The sequence below is a fragment of the Mastomys coucha genome, unplaced genomic scaffold, assembly GCF_008632895.1.
Source record: "Mastomys coucha isolate ucsf_1 unplaced genomic scaffold, UCSF_Mcou_1 pScaffold21, whole genome shotgun sequence".
Classification (NCBI taxonomy): Eukaryota; Metazoa; Chordata; class Mammalia; order Rodentia; family Muridae; genus Mastomys; species Mastomys coucha.
Genome location: NW_022196904.1, coordinates 138,715,752 through 138,734,709, shown reverse-complemented (window position 1 = coordinate 138,734,709; position 18,958 = coordinate 138,715,752). Strand labels below are relative to the sequence as shown.

At 50.4% G+C, this 18,958-nt stretch overlaps 2 protein-coding genes across 5 annotated transcripts in view; one reads left to right on the top strand and one right to left on the bottom strand.

The window, feature by feature from the left end:
- Positions 1-7,854, top strand: part of Rtn3 (reticulon 3) — a 58,086-nt gene extending 50,232 nt beyond the window's left edge. For 2 of the 4 annotated variants that reach the window (XM_031389549.1, XM_031389550.1), the window contains exons 3-7: positions 1,258-1,396; positions 1,697-1,766; positions 2,562-2,608; positions 3,847-3,905; positions 5,876-7,854. In XM_031389549.1, the coding sequence (XP_031245409.1) occupies positions 1,258-1,396; positions 1,697-1,766; positions 2,562-2,608; positions 3,847-3,905; positions 5,876-5,921 (361 nt within the window). In that variant the 3' untranslated portion in view covers positions 5,922-7,854. The remainder of the gene's footprint in view (positions 1-1,257; positions 1,397-1,696; positions 1,767-2,561; positions 2,609-3,846; positions 3,906-5,875) is intronic. The other 2 variants (XM_031389552.1, XM_031389553.1) reach the window with 2 other exon arrangements.
- Positions 7,855-8,232: 378 nt separating this feature from the next.
- On the bottom strand, positions 8,233-16,714 carry CUNH11orf95 (chromosome unknown C11orf95 homolog). The gene is made up of 5 exons (XM_031389546.1): positions 15,897-16,714; positions 13,299-13,793; positions 12,203-12,592; positions 11,354-11,932; positions 8,233-11,174 (listed from the first exon to the last, which is right to left on the bottom strand). The coding sequence occupies exons 1-5, from the start codon at positions 16,033-16,035 to the stop codon at positions 10,711-10,713; spliced, it is 2,067 nt and encodes a 688-aa protein (XP_031245406.1). The 5' UTR covers positions 16,036-16,714; the 3' UTR covers positions 8,233-10,710.
- Positions 16,715-18,958: the final 2,244 nt, after the last annotated feature.

Sequence of the window (18,958 nt, the reverse complement as noted above, 5' to 3'; positions counted from 1 at the left end):
TTTTTATTTTGATGGTGATTGCTTGACACGGCTCTCTCTACATAGCTTTGGGTGTTCTGGAACTTGCTAAGGCAAGGTCTTAGCCAACAAGAAGCTCAGCAGGCAAAAATATTTATTCTAAGCTTGACAATCTGAGTTCAGTCCCTAGGATCCACATGGTGGAAGGAAAGAACCAACTGCCACAAACTGTCCTCCAGCCTCTACTAGTGGACCATGGTGTGCATCCAGTGTTTTAGAGTATATCCTGTTGCTGAGAAGTGACAACATGACTGCAGCAACTTTTATAAAGGAAAACATTTCATTGGGGTTACTTCAAGTTCAGAGATTTAGTCCATTACAGTCCAGAGTTTAGTACAATTTAGTTCATTATTGTTATGGTAGGAAGCATGGCAGTGTACAGGTAGACATGGTACTAGAGTAGGAGCTGAGAATTCTATATCTGGATCAGCAGGCTACAGAAAAAGACAGAATGAACTACTGGGCCTGGCTTGAGCTCCTGAAACCTCAAAGCACACCCCTAGTGACACATTTTCTACAACAAGGCCACATGTCCTATTAGTACCACTTCCTATGAGCCTGTGGGGTCATTTTCATTCAAACCACTATATACCACTATACACAACACACACACACACACACACACACACACACACACGTCCATATACATGTGCATTAAAAATAAAACAGTGTATTTGGAAAGCTAGAATAGTGTTCTGGGAAAGAGGAAATAGGCAAGTCTCTAGGGCTTAATAGCCAGCCAGGTTAACTTGCTTAGTGAATTCCAGGTCAGTAGGAAACTGTTAGAGAGAGTGAGGGGGGGAGGAGAAGGGGAGGAGAGACAGGGACAGGACAGACATACACCCATGTGTGCACATGCATATGCACACAAACACATACAAATGAATTTTTGGTTTTTACTTATTTGTTTTATAATGCTGGGGATTGAACCAGGATCTCATGCATGCTAGGCAAGTCCTCTGCTTTCTGATCTACATTTCCACATAGTATTTGATATATCCACACCAGATAGTTCTTCATTGTACATGAAAGCCTTACAACTCATGGATAACTGGCATATTAGCTTTAATTGAGTAAAGGATATCTGTGTCCCCTACAGATTTCCAGCATGCTGATTTCACAGTAAAATCCCACTGTGCTGTTGAATGTCCCTGTGTGTCACAGTGTCACTGTTTCTTGTCCTCGGAAGGGCCTACTTGGATGTGTGTGTCACAGTGTCACTGTTTCTCTCCTCGGAAGGGCCTACTTGGATGTGGACATTACCCTGTCTTCAGAAGCTTTCCACAACTACATGAATGCTGCAATGCTGCATGTCAACAAGGCCCTCAAACTCATTATTCGTCTCTTTCTGGTAGAAGACTTGGTTGACTCCTTGAAGGTTAGTTGCTGGGCTTTAATTTAGAGGTTAAAATAGGGCATATAGAGAAAAATCTATAAAAAAAGAAGACAGCTATCAACAGAGAAGCTGCCACCTCCCTCTGGAGAGCAGCATTGGACCAGTGGTCATCAGCTCAGCACCCTGAAATTACTAGTCTCTTTATGGCCCAAGACAGTGAGTTCTCTGAGCAGAAGTGCACATGGGAGATCTGTGTCATAAAACATTTTATTGATACAAACCTAGTTAGCTTGACAAGGGCACCTTTATTCTTATTTAACCCTCTAACATTGGTCTTCATAGCTGGCTGTCTTCATGTGGCTGATGACCTACGTTGGTGCTGTTTTTAATGGAATTACCCTTCTGATTCTCGGTAAGGTGACAAGGAAAGTGTGTCTGTGTGCTTATTTCTTTAAAGACTTGTAAGACTAAGTGTAAATGCTGAGGCAGATGGTATAGACCTAAAATCAAAGCTGTTCAAGAAGCTGAGGCAGGAGAATCAAACCTTCAAGGCTTTAATAAGACCCTGTTTCAAAAGAAAAATAAAAAAACCAAAAAGCAGGCAAGCCAGGCATGATGATGCATAACTATAACGCCAGCACTAGGTAGACAGAAACAGGAGGATCAGGAATTCAGCATCATGTTAAGCTTCATAATCTGTTCTGTGCCCACTGAGAACATATAAGACCATCAATAAAACAAACAAAAAACAAACAACCACAAAAACGTAGCCCAGGAGTAGAGTACCTGCCTAAAGAGCATGTATACAGACGGCATGATCACGTACTCTACGTGGCCAGCCTGTGGTATCTAGAGAGAGTGTGCTAGATAGTAGAGTAACCTGGGCTTGTGGCTGAGAGTTTATTAAATGGTTTCACAAAAGATTTCAAAGCAACTGTGAATAAAGAACACTGTTTAAGTTTGGTTTTAATATGGGGATCTTGCTTTTAGAAACCACTTTTGTAGCGTAGAAGTTGACACCTGTCATACAAAGGAAGTAGCCTGTTAGGGGTTTTCAACACTACCCTTATCTGCTCTCTCCTAGCTATCCTCAATTTCGAGAGCTCTTACTTTTCTCTTTTTGATTGTTTCTCTATACTTCATGAAGTACGTCCGTACTGCTTGAGTCTCACATTTGCACTTGCCGTGTTTTTATTCTGTCTTACAGCTGAGCTGCTTGTTTTCAGCGTACCAATTGTCTATGAAAAGTATAAGGTAGGCATTTGTCTGTAGCAGATATGATGAGTAATGTGTGACTGGCTTTAGTTCATTTTAAGGAAAGTAAGAAACTGATACCAAGAGAGACTGGAGGCCTAGATAGATGTTCTGTGTCATAGGGATGAATTGTCCATTCCAAAAAAGGAAGGTAAAAAAGATGCTTTATAGTAAAGCCAAGCTTCTAAAAAGTAAACCGCATTTCCAGGGAAATGTTAGTATAAGCAGATGTTTCCATTGTACTGAGTAGATTAGCCATCCATCTGAAGACCTTCTGAGAGAGCCAGGGAGATAGCTCAGTTGGTAAAATATTTGTCACACAAGCATGAGAAACCTGAGTTCTTACCTCAGGCACCCACATAAAAATACCTGGTATTAAATGTACCCCTGCAGCCTGAGCCCTGGGAGGGTCTCTGGGGCTTGTTGGCCAGCCATTCTAACCAAGTGAGGGACTAAACTGTCTCAAAAAATAAAGTAGATGGCTGGGGATGTAGGTTAGTTGGTAAAGTACTGACCTAGTATGTATAAGGCCCTGGGTTTTGAGCCCTAGCACCACATAAATTGTATATAGTGGTGCACACCTATAGTATGTCAGAGGTTAGTCAGGAAGATCAGAAGTTCATGGTCCATCCTTATTTACATAGTAAATTGGAGGCCAAATTAGATTACAGGAGATCTTTAAATTAATTAAATTAATTAGTTAAAAACAAAGTAGAGAGCAATTGAAGAGAAACTTTGTATCAAAATTTTGCCTCTGTAGACACATGCACACTCATACTCATATGCACTAATATGCACATACATATAAACAAAAATATTTTTGGCTTTTTATTATTGAATGAATTAATAATGCCCAGGAGCCAAAACAACTATATAACTACAGAATACAGATTAAATCTGCAGTTTCTGGTATTTAGAAAGTACCTCAGTGTTGAGACCGAAGATACCACGTAAGTTCTGCTTGTACAAATGATGCATAATTTCTATTTTGAAGTGTTATTAAAATCTGAGAACAAGTTTGTAGCTTCTGAAAAACTGAACATCATTTTTATTTTTTGGAATAGTGAATAGTGGGATTTTTAATAGTTGCACTAAACAAGAGAATAGTGTCTTTTTGGGGAAGTAAGAATATTACCAAAATATATATTGTATGAAAATTTTTGAAATTAAAAATTCTTAGCTCCTTTATTGCCCACCTAAGCCTTCTTTTCTTTCTTTCCTTCCTTTCTTTCTTAAAGACTCAGATTGACCACTATGTTGGGATTGCCCGGGATCAGACCAAGTCAATTGTTGAAAAGTAAGTGTACTTAGGGATCATGTTCACTATTTTCCATGTGGATCCTTCCTCCATATTGTTCAGTCTTTTATATAAAATGTTACTGTCAAAAGTAACTGATTTTGAGCCGGGCAGTGGTGGCACATGCCTTTAATCCCAGCACTTGGGAGGCAGAGGCAGGTAGATTTCTGAGTTCAAGGCCAGTCTGAGCCTGGTCTACAGAGTGAGTTCCAGGACAACCAGGGCTACACAGAGAAACCCTGTCTCGGAAAAAAAAAAAAAAAAAAGTAACTGATTTTCATGCTGAATAAAACCTTAGTTTTGTTGTACTTAAGTCAAGAAACATCTTTGGGACTGGGCAGTGGTGGTACACACTTTTAATACCAGCACTTGGGAGGCAGAGGCAGGCGAATTTCTGAGATCAAGGCCAGCCTGGTCTACAGAGTGAGTTCCAGGACAGCCAGGGCTATACAGAGAAACCCTGTCTCAAAAAACCAAAAAAGAAAGAAGGGGGGGTGGGGGAAGGGAGGGGAGGAAGAGAGGGAAGGAGGGAGGGAGAAAGGAAGGAAGGAAGGAAGGAAGGAAGGAAGGAAGGAAAATAGATCTTTGGGTTTTGTGGTGCTGGTATGGTTTGTTGGGTTGTTCATTTGGTTTAGAGATAGGGTCTTGCTATGTAGCCCAGGCTGGCCTCAAACTTAATATCCTCCCTCCAGCACTCAAGATAGAAATGATCACGATAAATATTTTTGGTTATTTAACCCTATTTTATTTTCATATGTATCCAAGTTAAGGCAATCTTTCCTGTCTTTTTCTAGTAAATAATTTAAAGCTTAGATTCCATCATTGTGGTGAACACCTGTAACCCCAGTACTTGAGAGGCAGAAGCAGGTTGGAGTTGAAGGTCCAGCCTGACTTCTGAGATAGCCAGGGCTATGTAGTAGGAGCCTATCTCAAAAAAAGCGAACAAAAATACCTGTTTTCCCTTTTAAAGTGCTATAAGATATCATGAAATATTTTAACAACTTTTTTAGATATTTTCAAGATGTATTTATGTAATTAATGTATATGAGTATGCTGTTTATCTGATACTGTGAATCAAGGAACTACTTTTATTTTGAATGTTCACAGCAGTGAATTAGCATGTTCTTCTTTTTTTCTGTTTTCTTCAGCTGTTCTTTAAGAAGTCAAGTGCTACAGCTGTTCACTTTGTACCTTCCACACCCCAGATTTTAGTGGCTTTTTCACATTATCAAGAGGACGCTAAATGGGTTAGGAGTGTAGTTTAGTGGTAAAACATTTGCTTAGCATACATGGCCCCAGATTTCTATCCACGGAGCAAAAAGAAGAAACTGAATGTAAGCCAGGCAGATGGGTCTTGATGCCAGAATCCTTACCTGACTTGTTTGCTTTATTGTACACTCACACTAACTCCAGGTTGAAGGCATACATAGATACCTGATGCTGTTCAACAGGCCTGCTTTGTTTTTGAAAGTGTTAGCTGATGTGTGTAATTTTCTGTGAGATGTCACATCTATGGAGAGCAGCTTTGACATCACTGAAGGTTCAGATGACTGCTTCACCAGGGCCAGAGGTAGCTCTGATGTCCTCTTGCCAGACCATGTAGTTCAGAGAACCATGAACCAACCAGCCATGTCCTCTTTTCACACATCTTGTCTTGCTGACTTGTCATTCCTTTTTGACACTTCTTTTCTTCTCCTTCACAAAGCAAAAGACATGGGCTCTCACATTGTTATACCAAGACCCCAATAGTTTTTTATTCTTCCTGGATCCCAGTGAAGAGCCCAGAGATCACTGTAGTGAAACCGGGTAGTGTAGTGTAGAATCAGGCCCAGCAGTAAGGGCAGTAAGCCCCTCAGGCTTGTTCGAGACAATTGAGCCCTACCCGACTTCACCCATCCCTGAGAAACAGACCTAGAACAAATGTATATTAAAAACAAATATTTTCAGTTTTCTTTTTCTTTCCTCAATAGGATCCAAGCAAAGCTTCCTGGAGTCGCCAAAAAAAAGGCAGAATAAGCACGCGGAAGCCATTAGTGCAACAGTTACTAAAACATCATTTAATAGTTATAACATCGTCACTTGTACTATGAAGGAACTTGCTCAGTGTCAGCTAGAGTTTGGTTCCAAGTTGTTCTTTTTAATTTGGTGTTCTCTCCCCTCCTCTCCCTTTACCCTCAGTACCAAGCACAAGGTGTGTTAGACTGAAAAAAGAACTGATCTCTTAGAACCCTAAAAAATAAAGATTGAATCAGATTAATAGAATTAATCAGACCATAGTGGTTGTGGAGCTTTTCATGTACCATAAAAGGGGAAAAAGAAAAGAGAAATGTCTGTAGGGTCCTCTATCCAGTTTCAAGGACTCGCATACAGCTCCCATTTATAATTGTGCCCTTATTTTTAAGTTAGGAAATAATGATTAATTTATGAATAAATAGTCTGGGGCAAGAGTGGGATTTCTTCCATTGGGCTTGTGTGGCCCTCCAGTCCCACCTTCCTGCCTTACACATAAGCAGCTACTCTTTACTGCTCCTCTTCTTCCTTAATGAAAGAACTGTTAGCTCTGAATAACTTACAGGTAATAGAGGTAATTCCCTATTCCCAGAATGCCACCTGAGCAATGGGGGTGCCGGGGGTTGGATGGAGCAGCCAGCAGGAGGGCAGCAGCCACCCTCTCTGCTGCTCTTCCTAGGGAAGAAAGGGCTCTCCAGCTGGGAGGGCAGTGTCCAAGCCATTGGTCTGGGATACCAGTGTGAGGGTTGGTTTGAGAAATCATTCCAGAATGTGCTTTTCCCTCTTTTCCCTGCCCACCTTACCTCAAGTTTAATAAATATGGTTGTACTTTTATTATTATGAAATAAATGTCTGTAACTGCTGTACACTGCTATAAACTTCTTAAAGAAAAATAATCTGCATGTGGGCTCCCAGCCATTGAGTTATTGTAATCCTATCTCAGTCTGTGGAGAATGAAGTACAAGACCGTGGAAAGCCTTCCTTCTGTTTCTTCCTGCTGCTTCCACCTTGCTTTGCAGTGCTTTAGCCCCACTGACTGCAAGTCAGGTATCTGTTGTAGTCCAGAGGCCTTGGCTCATAGAGGAGGTACATTTCTAGAAGCATGACATGCATCTGCTTCAAGTCAGTGCAGTTCTGAAAAGATCTCCATTTTCAGATAGATTGATGAAATAGTTCCTACCATAATCCACAGTGCTCATTTGGAGACTGTTTTCCAGAACTTTTAGGTTGGCCAAGCAAGGCCAGATGATACTGATAAGACAACAGAACTTACAATGGCATCAGTGGAGATGTTCCGGGATCCTGATTTCTGAGACCTTGCATCTCTCCTTTGGCATGGAAATCCAGTCAGCTTGAAAACTGGCATCCAAGAGTTTTTCATTTCTCAAACCCTGCTTGGCCCTATTGTGAGGAAGTAGGAGTTGGGGATTTCAAGGTATTTGATTGTCACAAAGTTCTGTGACTGTAAAAATAGGAATGAGTCCTCTTTGCAATCCTTTTGGGAAATGACTTACAGATTTTGATAGAATGCCTTACTCCATTTTCTTAAGTTTTTTTTTTTTTTTGCCCCTGTACATTTTGAATCCTTGGTTTCCACTGTAGACAACACTCCATCAACATCCTCTACACTCCCAGGAAATGAATGCACCGATGGTCTTTGAGCTCTCCTAACAAGGGACCTCGTTCTGCACTGGAAGCCTCCACACTTTGCTCTTTTGTTGCTGCCGCTGTGTTAAAATAATTGGAAATTTTTCTGTGTCACTTGAGAGGTTGTTTTTTTTTTTTTAAGAAAAATGTAGAGATGAGAAATTACTAATGAAATTGTGTACGTGTCTGTGCGTGCAACATAAAAACAGTAGTACCAAGGAGCTCTTTTGGTCCCTGTAAAACTGCAAATTGATGTATTAATTATAAATAAAAAAACACGGTGACTGTCTCATCAGTCTGCAACTTTATTCTTTGTACACAGTTGGGTGAAGTAAAAGCAAAGGCTTTCATTCACTCCCACCCTCATTCTAGGAGCTTTGAAAATGAACTCCCAAGATTGCAAGGATTCCCATAGCACTGAGCACAACTGCACTGCATTTGGTTTCTAAGATGAAGTTAGGTTAGAGACCCTGTGAAGGATGACCTTAGAAGTACTGGGATGAGCTTAGCTTCTCACCTGCCTGGGAAGGGGAAGGTTCCCCACTTGCCACAGGAAGCAGCCTATAAACCACACGCAGCCAAAAGCTGAAACTGAACTGCATGTCTCGTCTGACACCAGAACTCCTGATTTGCTCTGCCCCCAAACTAAGTTTGCTGTGACTCATAGGGCTGGACTTCTAGATTTTATTCAGCATACCTCTGGGGGGTGGGGTACTTTATGACTGATGCAAACAACTTCACAAATACACATACAAATGTTTGAATAGTGTCACTAAGTAACATGGCATATAAATATGTATCCAGAGTAACATTTACATATGGGACATAATAGCAAGCATATCATTAACAAAACAATGAAGGAACTTCACCTGTTCATGTCAGAATCAGAGGAGGGGAACCCACCAGCCCCTTGAGGCCATAGGTCATCATGGCAGAATCACTGCAGAGGTACTCGACAACCACCTTGGGAGTTGCAACTGTATGGGAAAGGCCTATCAAAAAGTATTGTGGATCCCACCCTTTTTTAGTAATCAGGTGGGCCCAAGAATCTGTCTCTAGCAAGTGTCTAAGATGATGCTACCCTGGAGACTGCCAAAATCTGCCCTGGCTAACCTGAAATTCTGCAGTGAGCTCTGGCAACAACTATCAGCAGCTCCAATGTATGTAGGGGTGGGAGAGAATAATCACCCTCGGCTTAAAAACATGCAGGATGGAAAGCAAAAGGGTAAGTGCACGCCTGGCACTATCCATTAATCTCTGTAAGATTTTAATACTGTCTCCAAAACCCTGGCTGGTCGAAACTGGAATTTCACTGAGCCAGCAGCTGTTCCAGAATACCTGATGGCCTCAAAATAAGCACAGATAAGCAGCCTAGTTCTGCTGGGGAAAACTCCTCGGCAGGGGAAGTGGGCTGCACCTGGAGTTCTGACTGGCAAGCCTGCACTGCTGAAAGCCGCCTGCATCCTCATTCCCAGCAAGTGCAGTACTTTGCTGTCCTCAGGAACCACAAGTGCTGTGGGCCTGCAGTGCTCAACACACACTTTGACAAGACTAATAGGTAAAGAAATCTTGACAACTTGCCAGAATGGAAGCAGTGCAATATAGTGCAAAGCTCACTGAACTGGGAGTTGAGATTTGAAAGGGATCAGTTTGTGAGCTCCAGGGTCCCTTCCCACTGACAATCTTGAGTTATAAAAAAATGCTATAAAATCCGTGGTATAAAATCCATCTCTCGATCTAGGGAACTGGGCCTGAGGCACTTGAACCTTGAGCTCCGGCTCTGGAGGGTGAGAAGGGATCTCTTTTCTTGTTTTCTCACCTCAAGGGCTGCACTGGCCCCAGAACCCAGGTCCCACGCCCTGACCACCGCACCCTGACTTTAAAAGAAGGGCACAGTGCCTGCAGTGACTTCCCTTTGTGAAGAGCAGACACTGGACCTGGAGGCAAAAGGCCAGGGGAACACGGGAGATATCTAGTATACTCCCAATCCCCTCACCACACTCCCATCTCAGTTCTTCCTCCACCACCTCACAGCTTATCTCTGATACACGCATAATAAATAAGACATTTGCACGTAAGGGTGATTGGGCCAGTTCCCCTCTCCCCTTCATATAAAAAGCATTAAATACAGTTTCAAAATAAAATACAAAGAGCAAAAAAAGGGCCTGATCTTCGGACCTCCTGTTCTCCACGGGAGAATGAAGTCTACCTATCCCTCTGGGACCTGCCTGGGAGATTGAGGGGCCCTTTTGGCACCATGGGGCCTGGCGCTGTTAACGAGTAAGGGCAAGGGAGACCGAGGCCCGGCCCCAAGCCCTGGGAGCTGAGAACCAGTAGCGTGTCCACCTAGGGCAATTCACGTTCAGATGGGGGCAGTAATAGAGCCCAACTGCCCCAGTGCCCTAAGGGTGGAACGATACTGGCACTGGACCAAGAGTGCTCCCGCAGCCTTCACCGTGTGGGTAACAGAAGCCCTCTGAACAGGAGGGCCTAAAGAAAAAGTGCTAATCCCTTTATGCCCCCGGTCCCGAAGCCGTGGCAGTGGCCCAGGATGGGTGCGCTGTCCCCTAGGCCAGCGAGGGAAGCTGGCGCAGCAGCCTGGGCCCCACCGTTCCGCCCGCGCCCCGCCCCTGCTCAGCCCCCGTGCACCGCCTGGGCCCCTGAGAGGCCAAGAATACCTATTGGACCCCACAGCCTGGGAGCTGAGCCACGCCCGCTGGCGTGAGGCCGCACAGAACTGGGCCACTGGCCAGGGCGCGGGGCCAGCGCGTCCTTCCTGGCTTTCTTGCGCCCTGCCCTCAACCCTAATACTGACTGACTGCGCCCAACTCCCCAGCCTGGCAGCACTGCGGCCTCAGGGACTGCCGAGTGCTAGCTGCGAACACTTGGGGAGGCGCTTTGGCTTTTCGGGAAGCGCAGAGTACCACAGCACCACACAAAGAGCGCCTGGACACCCCCCCCCCCGGGCCAGTGCGCGCCGGAGGCGCAAGTACTATCTGGCACAGCAGAGTGTCACCAGAGGACTGCAGCGGCGCCATCCCATCCCCACCCCAGGCCCCGGCCTAGCCCGGCCAGCGGGAAGGTGGGGGTACCAGGGCCTGACATCAAGGTCTCTCAGCCCAAAGGCTAGGCCAGTGCAGGGTGACTGCTACGCGCGACACACCGCGCCAGGCTTGAGATCCGTGCCGCTGTCTCGTGGAGCCGGGGCGGGTGGCCCGAAGCCCTCGTGGCCGTAGCAACGCAGCGCGGCCTCCTCATAAGCCTCCAAAATGGTCTGGCGCTCCTCCGGGGTGAAGTCCATGGAGAAGGGATGCACTTGCAGAATGTGTCGCTTGATGGTGCTCACCTTGAGCGTGGCCAGCGCGCCCCCGCACACCATGCACACCAGCCCGCGCCGGCTGCCGTCGTAGTCCATCAAGTACTCGCCCCGCCAGCGCGGCTGGTAGTTGCGCCGCTGCTCCCGGCTGCGCGGCGGCGGTGGAGGTGGCGGTGGCGGTGGCGGCAGCGGTAGCGGTGGGAAGGCCAGCCCCCCGGGCTCCTGGCTGTCATCTTCGTCCTCCTCTTCCTCCGCCGGTCGCTCCGACGGAGCTCCAGGGGACAGCGGCGCGTCGCCTGGAGAAGAACAAAGGGCTGCCTTGGAGCGAGTGGCATCTATCAGGCCTAGTCCCTGTTCCCCACTGCGCCTCCGGACCCATCCTCCCGTCTCTCTACAACCTTCCATCCTCACCACCCTTCCCTCCGAGCCCTGCCCTCTCTCCCTTGCCAGTCGCGCTGGCCCTCCACAGGCTCACCCCACCACTCCTCCTCTGGCTCCGCCTCCTCTGCCCCTCCCCCCTCCTCAGAGGCTGAGGCTGTGCTGGGGGCGACAGGGCCGCTGGGCGACTCCGGCCTGGGCAGCCCCAGGGCCAGCAGGTGTGCGGCCTTTTCGCTCCACTCCTGGGCGATGAGGGCTTTGACTGGCCCGCTGAGGCTGTTGGAGCCGGGGTGGCGCTGGCGGATGTGTCGCTTGATGGTGCTCATCTTGAGCGAGGCCAGCGCGCCCCCGCACACCATGCACACCAGGCCGCGCCGGCAGCCGTCCAGCTCCATGAGGTACTCCAGCCGCCAGCGCTCCTGGTAGTGGCGGCGATGGTCTCGGCCCCTCCGAGGCCGGCTCGGGATGCCTGCCCTCTCGCCCTCGCCCTCGCCGCCCTCGCCCTCCTCGGCCTCCTCCTCCTCCTCCTCCTCCTCCGCCGGCCCGGGCCTCTCAGGCACCCAGCCAGCCTCTTCCTTTACGTCTGGGGGGCTGAGATCCTGAGAGGAGGGGGCTCCAGCAGCGGGGGCGGAGTCCCGGCTCTTTCTGGTCAGGTCCTGGGGGACGAGGTCATCGTCTGTTGGGGAAGGGGTGAAGGAGAAGGGCTCAGCCTTCTGGCTGGGTTGTCCTTACCCACACAAGAGGGTTTCCATCCTTGCTCCTCACCCCAACCCCAAGCTAGCCGGCCCCAGCCAGAGAGAGATGGGTGGGAAGTAGAATGTCTGTGTGTAAAGGGAAAATAGGCCTGCAGCCCTCAACCAAATACCCCTGCCTCCCGATTTTGTTTTCAGCTCCCACACTGCCGCCCTAATATTGAAGGGATCTCAGCCCTGGGACAGCCTCGCACCTGGTGAGGGCTGGGTGAGCTCGGACAGAGCCTCAGGCTGGTCACCCCAGGCCTGCAGCAGGGCACTGCGCTGGGGGCCACTGAGCCCTAGGGAGCTGGGGTGCACCTCCAGCACGTGAGCACGGATGTCGTCCAAGTGCAGGCTGGGCAGTGCCCGGCCGCAGGCCATGCACACCAGCCGATTCCCCCGTGGGTCGTAGTCCATGAGACACTCAGCCCGGAACCAGTTCTGCAGTGACTCCTTCAGCCTCCGCTCCAGGCGCCGGGCCCCCAGCCCCCTGCTGCCCCCAGCCCTTCGGGAGGCTGCGAGGCGCCGGCGCCGAGGTGCCACGGAGCCCCCTCGGACCCCTCGCCGCTGGCGCCGGCAGCCCCCACCAGCTGGGGCTTTGCCTGAAAGGGTTGGGGGGAAGCAACTGAGTCTCTGGCCCTCTGGCGAGTGTCCCCCACCACAGCCAGGTGCTCCACACACAGCCTCTTTCTCACTCAGCTCTGACTCAGGTCTCGTGGTCATCTTTGCCTGTCTTCTCCTCCACTCTTACATCTTTTTCTGTCCTGTTTTTATTAGATATTTATACCACCTAGGTGGAGTTCAAAGGCCCTATGTAGCCAACGCTTATCTAACTAATGATGCTCCTGTCTCCACTTTCCTGGTACCAGGGTGACAGTCATATGCCATCACACCCACTCCCATTATCTTAACCCCTCTCCCTAGTCCTCCTGCTCACTCACTCAGGTTCCACCCAGCCTCCCTCAACCCTCCACCCCCCTTCTCTGTGCCAACACCACACCCACTTACCTCACCAACTCACAGCCCCTTCCTCAACCTGACCCTCCCACCCCTACAACTCTTGCTCCTTCTACTACAGTGTCTAGGCCTCAGAGAGGCTAGCAACTACCCCACACTACTCTCTCTCCCCATTCCCAAGAGTAAGAGCAGTAAACAGACTCCACCCAAAGAAGTAGCAAAGACTTGCTCAAAAAAAAAAAAAAAAAAAGAATGGCAGAAAAGCTGCTCCCTCCCCAAGCCCCATTACACACAAGCCCCTGCCTATGAATATGGAGATATTCTGTATTATATGGAGATATTCTGTATTACCTGAGCCCTTGGGTGGGCAAACTTGAAGGCTGGCCCCCTCCTCCTCCTCTTCATCTTCTTCCTCCTCCTCCTCAGCCCCCTGGGCCCCCAGGCTCTCAGCCTCACCACAGGCCCCCAGCCCCAGATGGGCATCCCAGCTGTTGCTGATAACTTCCTTCTCCCTGGGACTCCAATGGAGGGAGTAGGGGTGTTTCTGGCGGATGTGCCTCTTGATGGTGCTGAGCTTGAGGGTGGCCAGGGAGCTGCCGCACACCATACACACCATGCCGTGCCGGGAGGGGATGAAGTCCATCAGGTACTCCAGCCGCCAGTGGTCGTGGTAATAACGCCGGTGGTCCCTGCCAGGGATTCGACTCTTTCCAGGCCTCGAGGCCCGAGCCTCACAATGATCTGAGTATTTCCTGCCTGAAGATGCTGGTCCCCTGGCCCTGGAGGAGGGTAGGGGGGCACTCCCCCAGGACCCTAAGGCACCCCCTTCCAGCTGAAGAGCTTGTCCTGAAGAAGGGAAAAGGGAGACAGGTTCTCAATCTCCTATTACCAGAGAAAGGACCTAGGGCTTTGATCTGGAAGCAGAAGGGGGCAGGGGAGGTTAGGGTAAAAGAGGGATGGCAAGAGCAATGAAAGGGAAGCGGGTGATGAGGGAGTCAGAACACCCATACAGAGAGCAGGGACCCAGTGAGGGAGAACAAAGGGATGTGGGCACTGGGCTAGCTTGCTGAAGACTTTAAAACCAAGGTGAAGGCCAAGGGGGTTTAAGGAGGCATAAAGCCTGAAGCTCAGGAGGCTGGGCAGTTACAGCCAGAATACAGCTAGCAGTGGGAGAGGGGAACAATAGGGGGTATTTGTCTGCACCCAGATCTGTGCCCAACACCCGCCCACCTGAGATCCCTCCAGGAGGGATCACCAAAAGGTTATCTCCCTTTTCCCAATAGGCCTCAAATACAACATCCTGTAAATAGCAGTTTAGGTGTGAAGTGTGAACTACCAGGTCTTCCACTGGAGGGACACCTAAGACACAGCTGTCAGCACCTCCAGGGAAAGGAGTTTCTCAGACCCAGACTTCCCCAGAGTCTGGGAGGTACAATGACCCTGAAAAGGGGAGGTAGGAGGGCCACCAAAGTGACTACTGACTGTTCTTCAGACTGGGGAGCAGCCACCGCCCAGCACACCCATTATGACTTTCTAGGCATTGATCTCGTTTGTGCTGGCAGGGATGTGGTTGCTGCCCAGCCATCCGAAAGGTGTGCACTTCTGGGGCCTCTCCAGTCATTAGTGCTCCTTCATTTTGTCAAAGACACCCAGAGCCCTCCCTGCAGTGCTTGGCTGACCATTTTTTATTTAGAAAACGGTCCCTTGGTCACAAAGGCGAAACAAGCAGATTCTGGCACACCCTCTCAGTACAGAATCCCAGAGTCAGACAGACAAATGGCAGGACCAGAGAGGGCTCTTGTCATCGTGTAGAGTTGGTTTTGTTGTTATTTTTTTTGGTTTGGGGGTTTTGTTTGTTTGTTTGTCTTCCTTTTTTTTTTTTAAGTAGAAGTATAGAAAAAAACATTAGATTCAAGATCTGGCTTCACTAGTGCCTTGGCCAGTGACCTTTGGTAGGTCACGTCCGCTCTCTGGGCCTATGCGCCTTTGTCTGCAAACGCACTGACTGAATAGCTAGCATCCTACTAAGCATCCTTCCTGTGCAGTAGCCTTGTGATAAGTCTGAGGCAGACTGGCCCTTTAAGAGCAGAAAGAAGAAGAAAAAAAAAAGAAAGAAAAAGGAGGAGCTGAGATTTTTTTTTTTAAAACAAAAGAGGGTGGGGGACTTATAGGGAGGGGAGCTCAGAGAGTAGAGAACAGTCTCCCTTAGTAAGGACAGAACCTCCACTGATCTAAAGGCAATGAACCTTGCAGTAGGGAGACAAAAAAGCAGTTGGTTTGAAGGGCCAACTAGGACCGGCGGGTCTTGGTACTGCTGACAAACTGGGGCCAAAATCAATTCTGAAACGCGACAACGCACGGGCAGGAGGGAGCATCCACCTTCGTTTGCGAACCCATCCATCCCTTTACTTAAGACCTTCCCGATGTGGGAGATGACAGACGGGGGGCCCCAGGACGCAGGCTGCGCTTTGTTTCTCGTAGCGTAGCCGTGCAGGGAAGAGTTCCCGTCTCCAGCAAGGCCACGCAGAAAGGGACCGCATACCCGAGAACAGCGGAATCCCGAGCTATGCTACTCTGGGGGAAAGCCTCCGAAAGGGACTGAGGGACTGGGCATCCTTTAAAAGAGAGACCACTTGGGAGTGTGAAAGAGAAAGAGCGGGAGCCGCAAGTTCCTGCGCCTCCACTCCCACGTCGCTGGCCCCCCAAAAAGCGGGCGCCGCGGGGCCCTTTAAGGAGCAGGGATCCGCCCCAGCCCGGCGGGCAGACCCCGCCACGGGCGGGGAGCGCCCCACGGGCCTTGTAGCTGCTCTCTGCGCCCACCAGGTGGCGCCCCGAGCCGCCCTGAGCTCGTCCCCCGCTTTGTTCGGCGGCCGAGAGGGGCCCGGAGCCGCAACCCTCCCCTCCCCCACGCCGGGGCCCCCACCCCGGGCCGTCGGCCCCAGATCTTACCGCCGTCGTCTTCCTCGGGTTCCGTGCCGCCGCTCGCTGCCGAGGGCGGCAGCCGTCGGCCCCGTGCCGAGGCCACTGCGGGCCCGGGGCCGCCCCTGCCGCCGCCGCTCCGGCTCCGGTGGTCCCCGCCGGGCTCCATGCGCTGCGCTGCGGAGCGGGGGCCCCGGGGCGGCGGGGCGCGGGGCCGCGGAGCCAGCGGCGGCGCACGCGGGGCGCTCGGTGAACGGGGCCCCCGGGCGCGGGGCGCATTCACGGGCGGCCGGCCGCACGGACGGCTGGCTGCTCGCTCGGCAGCGCGGGCTGGACCGGGGTGGGGATTCCTGTCTGGGGCCCCTGGGGCTCCTTTAAGGGCTCCTGGGTAAATTTAAAGGGGCCGCGCGCAATTTCCTCCTGCCAGCTCGCGGGGGGCTGGTGCGGGGAAGGGGGGAGGTGGCAAGTCCGCCACGGGCGCTTGTCGTGGACGCGGGGAGCACGGACCTCAGCGCCCTCGTGGGCCCGCCCTGCCGCGTCCGCAGCTGCAGCTCCGGCTCGGAAAGAGTCGCCGAGGTGACCAGGGGCGCCCGCGTCCAGTCCGCTGCGACGCGCTTCGGCCACCGCCCCCTCGGGGCATCTCCGAGAGCGGCTCTCCGCAGCCCGCTAGCAGGGGACCGCCCGGTGCGGCGGCACCGTTCCCCTCTCTAGGGTGCCTCGTCCTCCCGCAAGAGCTGGGCGCGGGCCCCGAGCGGACGCGCCTGGCAGGGGCCCCAGATGGCCGCGGCCCCGCGGAGAGGGTGGAGCCGTGGGGGCTGCCGCGCCCCCTCCCGCGGGAGCCTGGGGCTAGCGCTGGCTGCTCTGGCTTCTACCGGGGAGGGGCGGCGGGGCGAGGTTTCCCCGGAGCGGGCCAGAGTGAGGGCGGCGGCCGCGAAAGCGCAAGCCGGGGAGAGGGGCGCGCAGAGGAGTGTAAGAGAGCTAGCACGCTGCGTCTGGCCAGCCGGCGTTGCGAAACCGAGGTGGCCCCGGGCTGGAAGCCGGAAAGAAAGGGAGACTGCGGTGGTGATTCAGGCTCTGCCCCCGCAGGCCTATAGGTACCGAGGGAGGCACTCCGCTCAGCCTCGGGCTCCTGCACAGGACGAAAGGGCAAAGAATGCTGGCCGGGATCAGGGTGATGGGCAACTGGAGACGCGCATCCCAAAGCTAGAAACCCCTGGGGCGAATTCTGGCTTCGGAGACACCTTCAGGTCTCCGGCTCCCGGGAAGCCCGAAGAAGGAACCTCGAAAGGATGTAGGGTCGAGGCAGCCTGGGGTCCTGCCAGGACCAGTTGGAGAAGCAGGTCCTTGCTTAGCCTTGGGTTAGTCGCCCAAAACAAAGCAGAGGCCTGGAGATCCAAATTACTGGATGCGGGAGACCATGAAAGTCTAGAAGTGGGTTTTATTCCCTCCCTGTCGGGGAGGCACACCACAGTCAGTCAAAGAAGTCACCATTCATGGAGTCATTCTCACACTTAACACCTACTATGTGCTACAAGAACTGACACTCTGGACACGCAGCGGTGAACAGGATTGCTACTACTGCGGGTAACTTAAACATCCTCAGCCTATAAAAAGGAAACAGTTTCAGCCCCTTGGGAGTAAGCAAACTATTAAATTACCCACGGGAAACAATTCTCCGAAGTGTATACGCCAAGAGGACAAGAAGTAAAATTTCTGAAGTGCCATAAGGGCACTGTCACTGGTGGAAATCACACACACGCATACGCACGCACGTACGCTCGCATACATGTGGTCTCCTGTCTCCTGAATGACTTGGGAGAGATTTCACCTTGGGAAAATATAAGTCCCTTTCCACAGCTCTGCACTCCCACGGTTGGCTGCCCTTCATTTCACCCCTTGGACTGAGCAGGGCCACATGCTTATGGGATGAATGAATGCTGGATGCACCATGAAGTGGAAGGTTGCTAGGCCCAGGAACACAAAGAAAAAGACAGGGAATTGGCTTTTACATGTTCCTGTGTAAAACCTAAAAAGATGCCAGGGGTCATGGCGCAAGTTTCTCATCCCTGCACTGACAGGCAGGTCTTTGTAGACAAGCCTGGTCTACATAGCAAGTTTTTAAAAAAAGGGGGCGGGGAGGAAGGGCTGGATGTGGTGGCAGGAAGCTATGACTCCAGCACTGTGGAAACTGAGGCAGGATGATTAGATGTTAGCTCTAGATTCTATCCCAAGAACTTTTACTAAGGGAATAAAACAGTCCAAAGCAACTAGTGACCTAAGCGAAAGAAGTCTGTTTTCCTAAGGCCTCATGCTTTATCTAGTTTAGTTTCCAGGTATAAGGGTCCCCAGTGCAGGGCCAGCCCTTCAAAACACTTTGGAATCTGTCCTTTCCAATATTTTTTCATAAAAGGAAATTTTGTTACTAAAAGAAAACAATCACAGCCACCTGTCGCTATTTTTAAGTTGCCGGCCCTCCACCTTCGACTCAGGGCCTCAAGGCTCCACAAGCATTTTCCATCCATAGTTTAGTCCTCACAGCCAACCCATGAACGTGGAGCTGGCTGTTAAGATGACACCCTCCTCTGGTGTGTCTGAAGACAGCGACAGTGTACTCATACATAAAATAAATAAAAAATAAAATCTTTAAGATGAAAAGCAGAGTCTCTAAGACAGACACTGGTCCAAGCCAGGTGTGATAGCACATAACTTTAATCCCAGCACTCAGGAGGCAGAGGCAGGTACATCTCTAAATTGGAGACCAGCCTGGTCTACAGAGCAAGTTCTAGCTACACAGAAAAAAAACTGTCGAGAAACCAGGGAAAAAAGAAATTTCTAGTGGACACAGTGGTAAACAGGCTGGTAATTTTAATGTTTAAAAGCTACTTTTAATGATGGTTCTTAAACACTTTAACCTCCATTGTAGCCCACCACCCACTAGAGATAGTGGAATAGAAAGGATATGGGGGCAGTGGACCTGTTTAGAAAGGTTCTTTGGAGCAACTCCTGTCTGTGTCGTCTGGAAATCGGCACTTTAGTTGACAGGTCAGCTTTGGCAACTCCGTTCACTGGCAAACAGCCAGTTAGATAGAGAT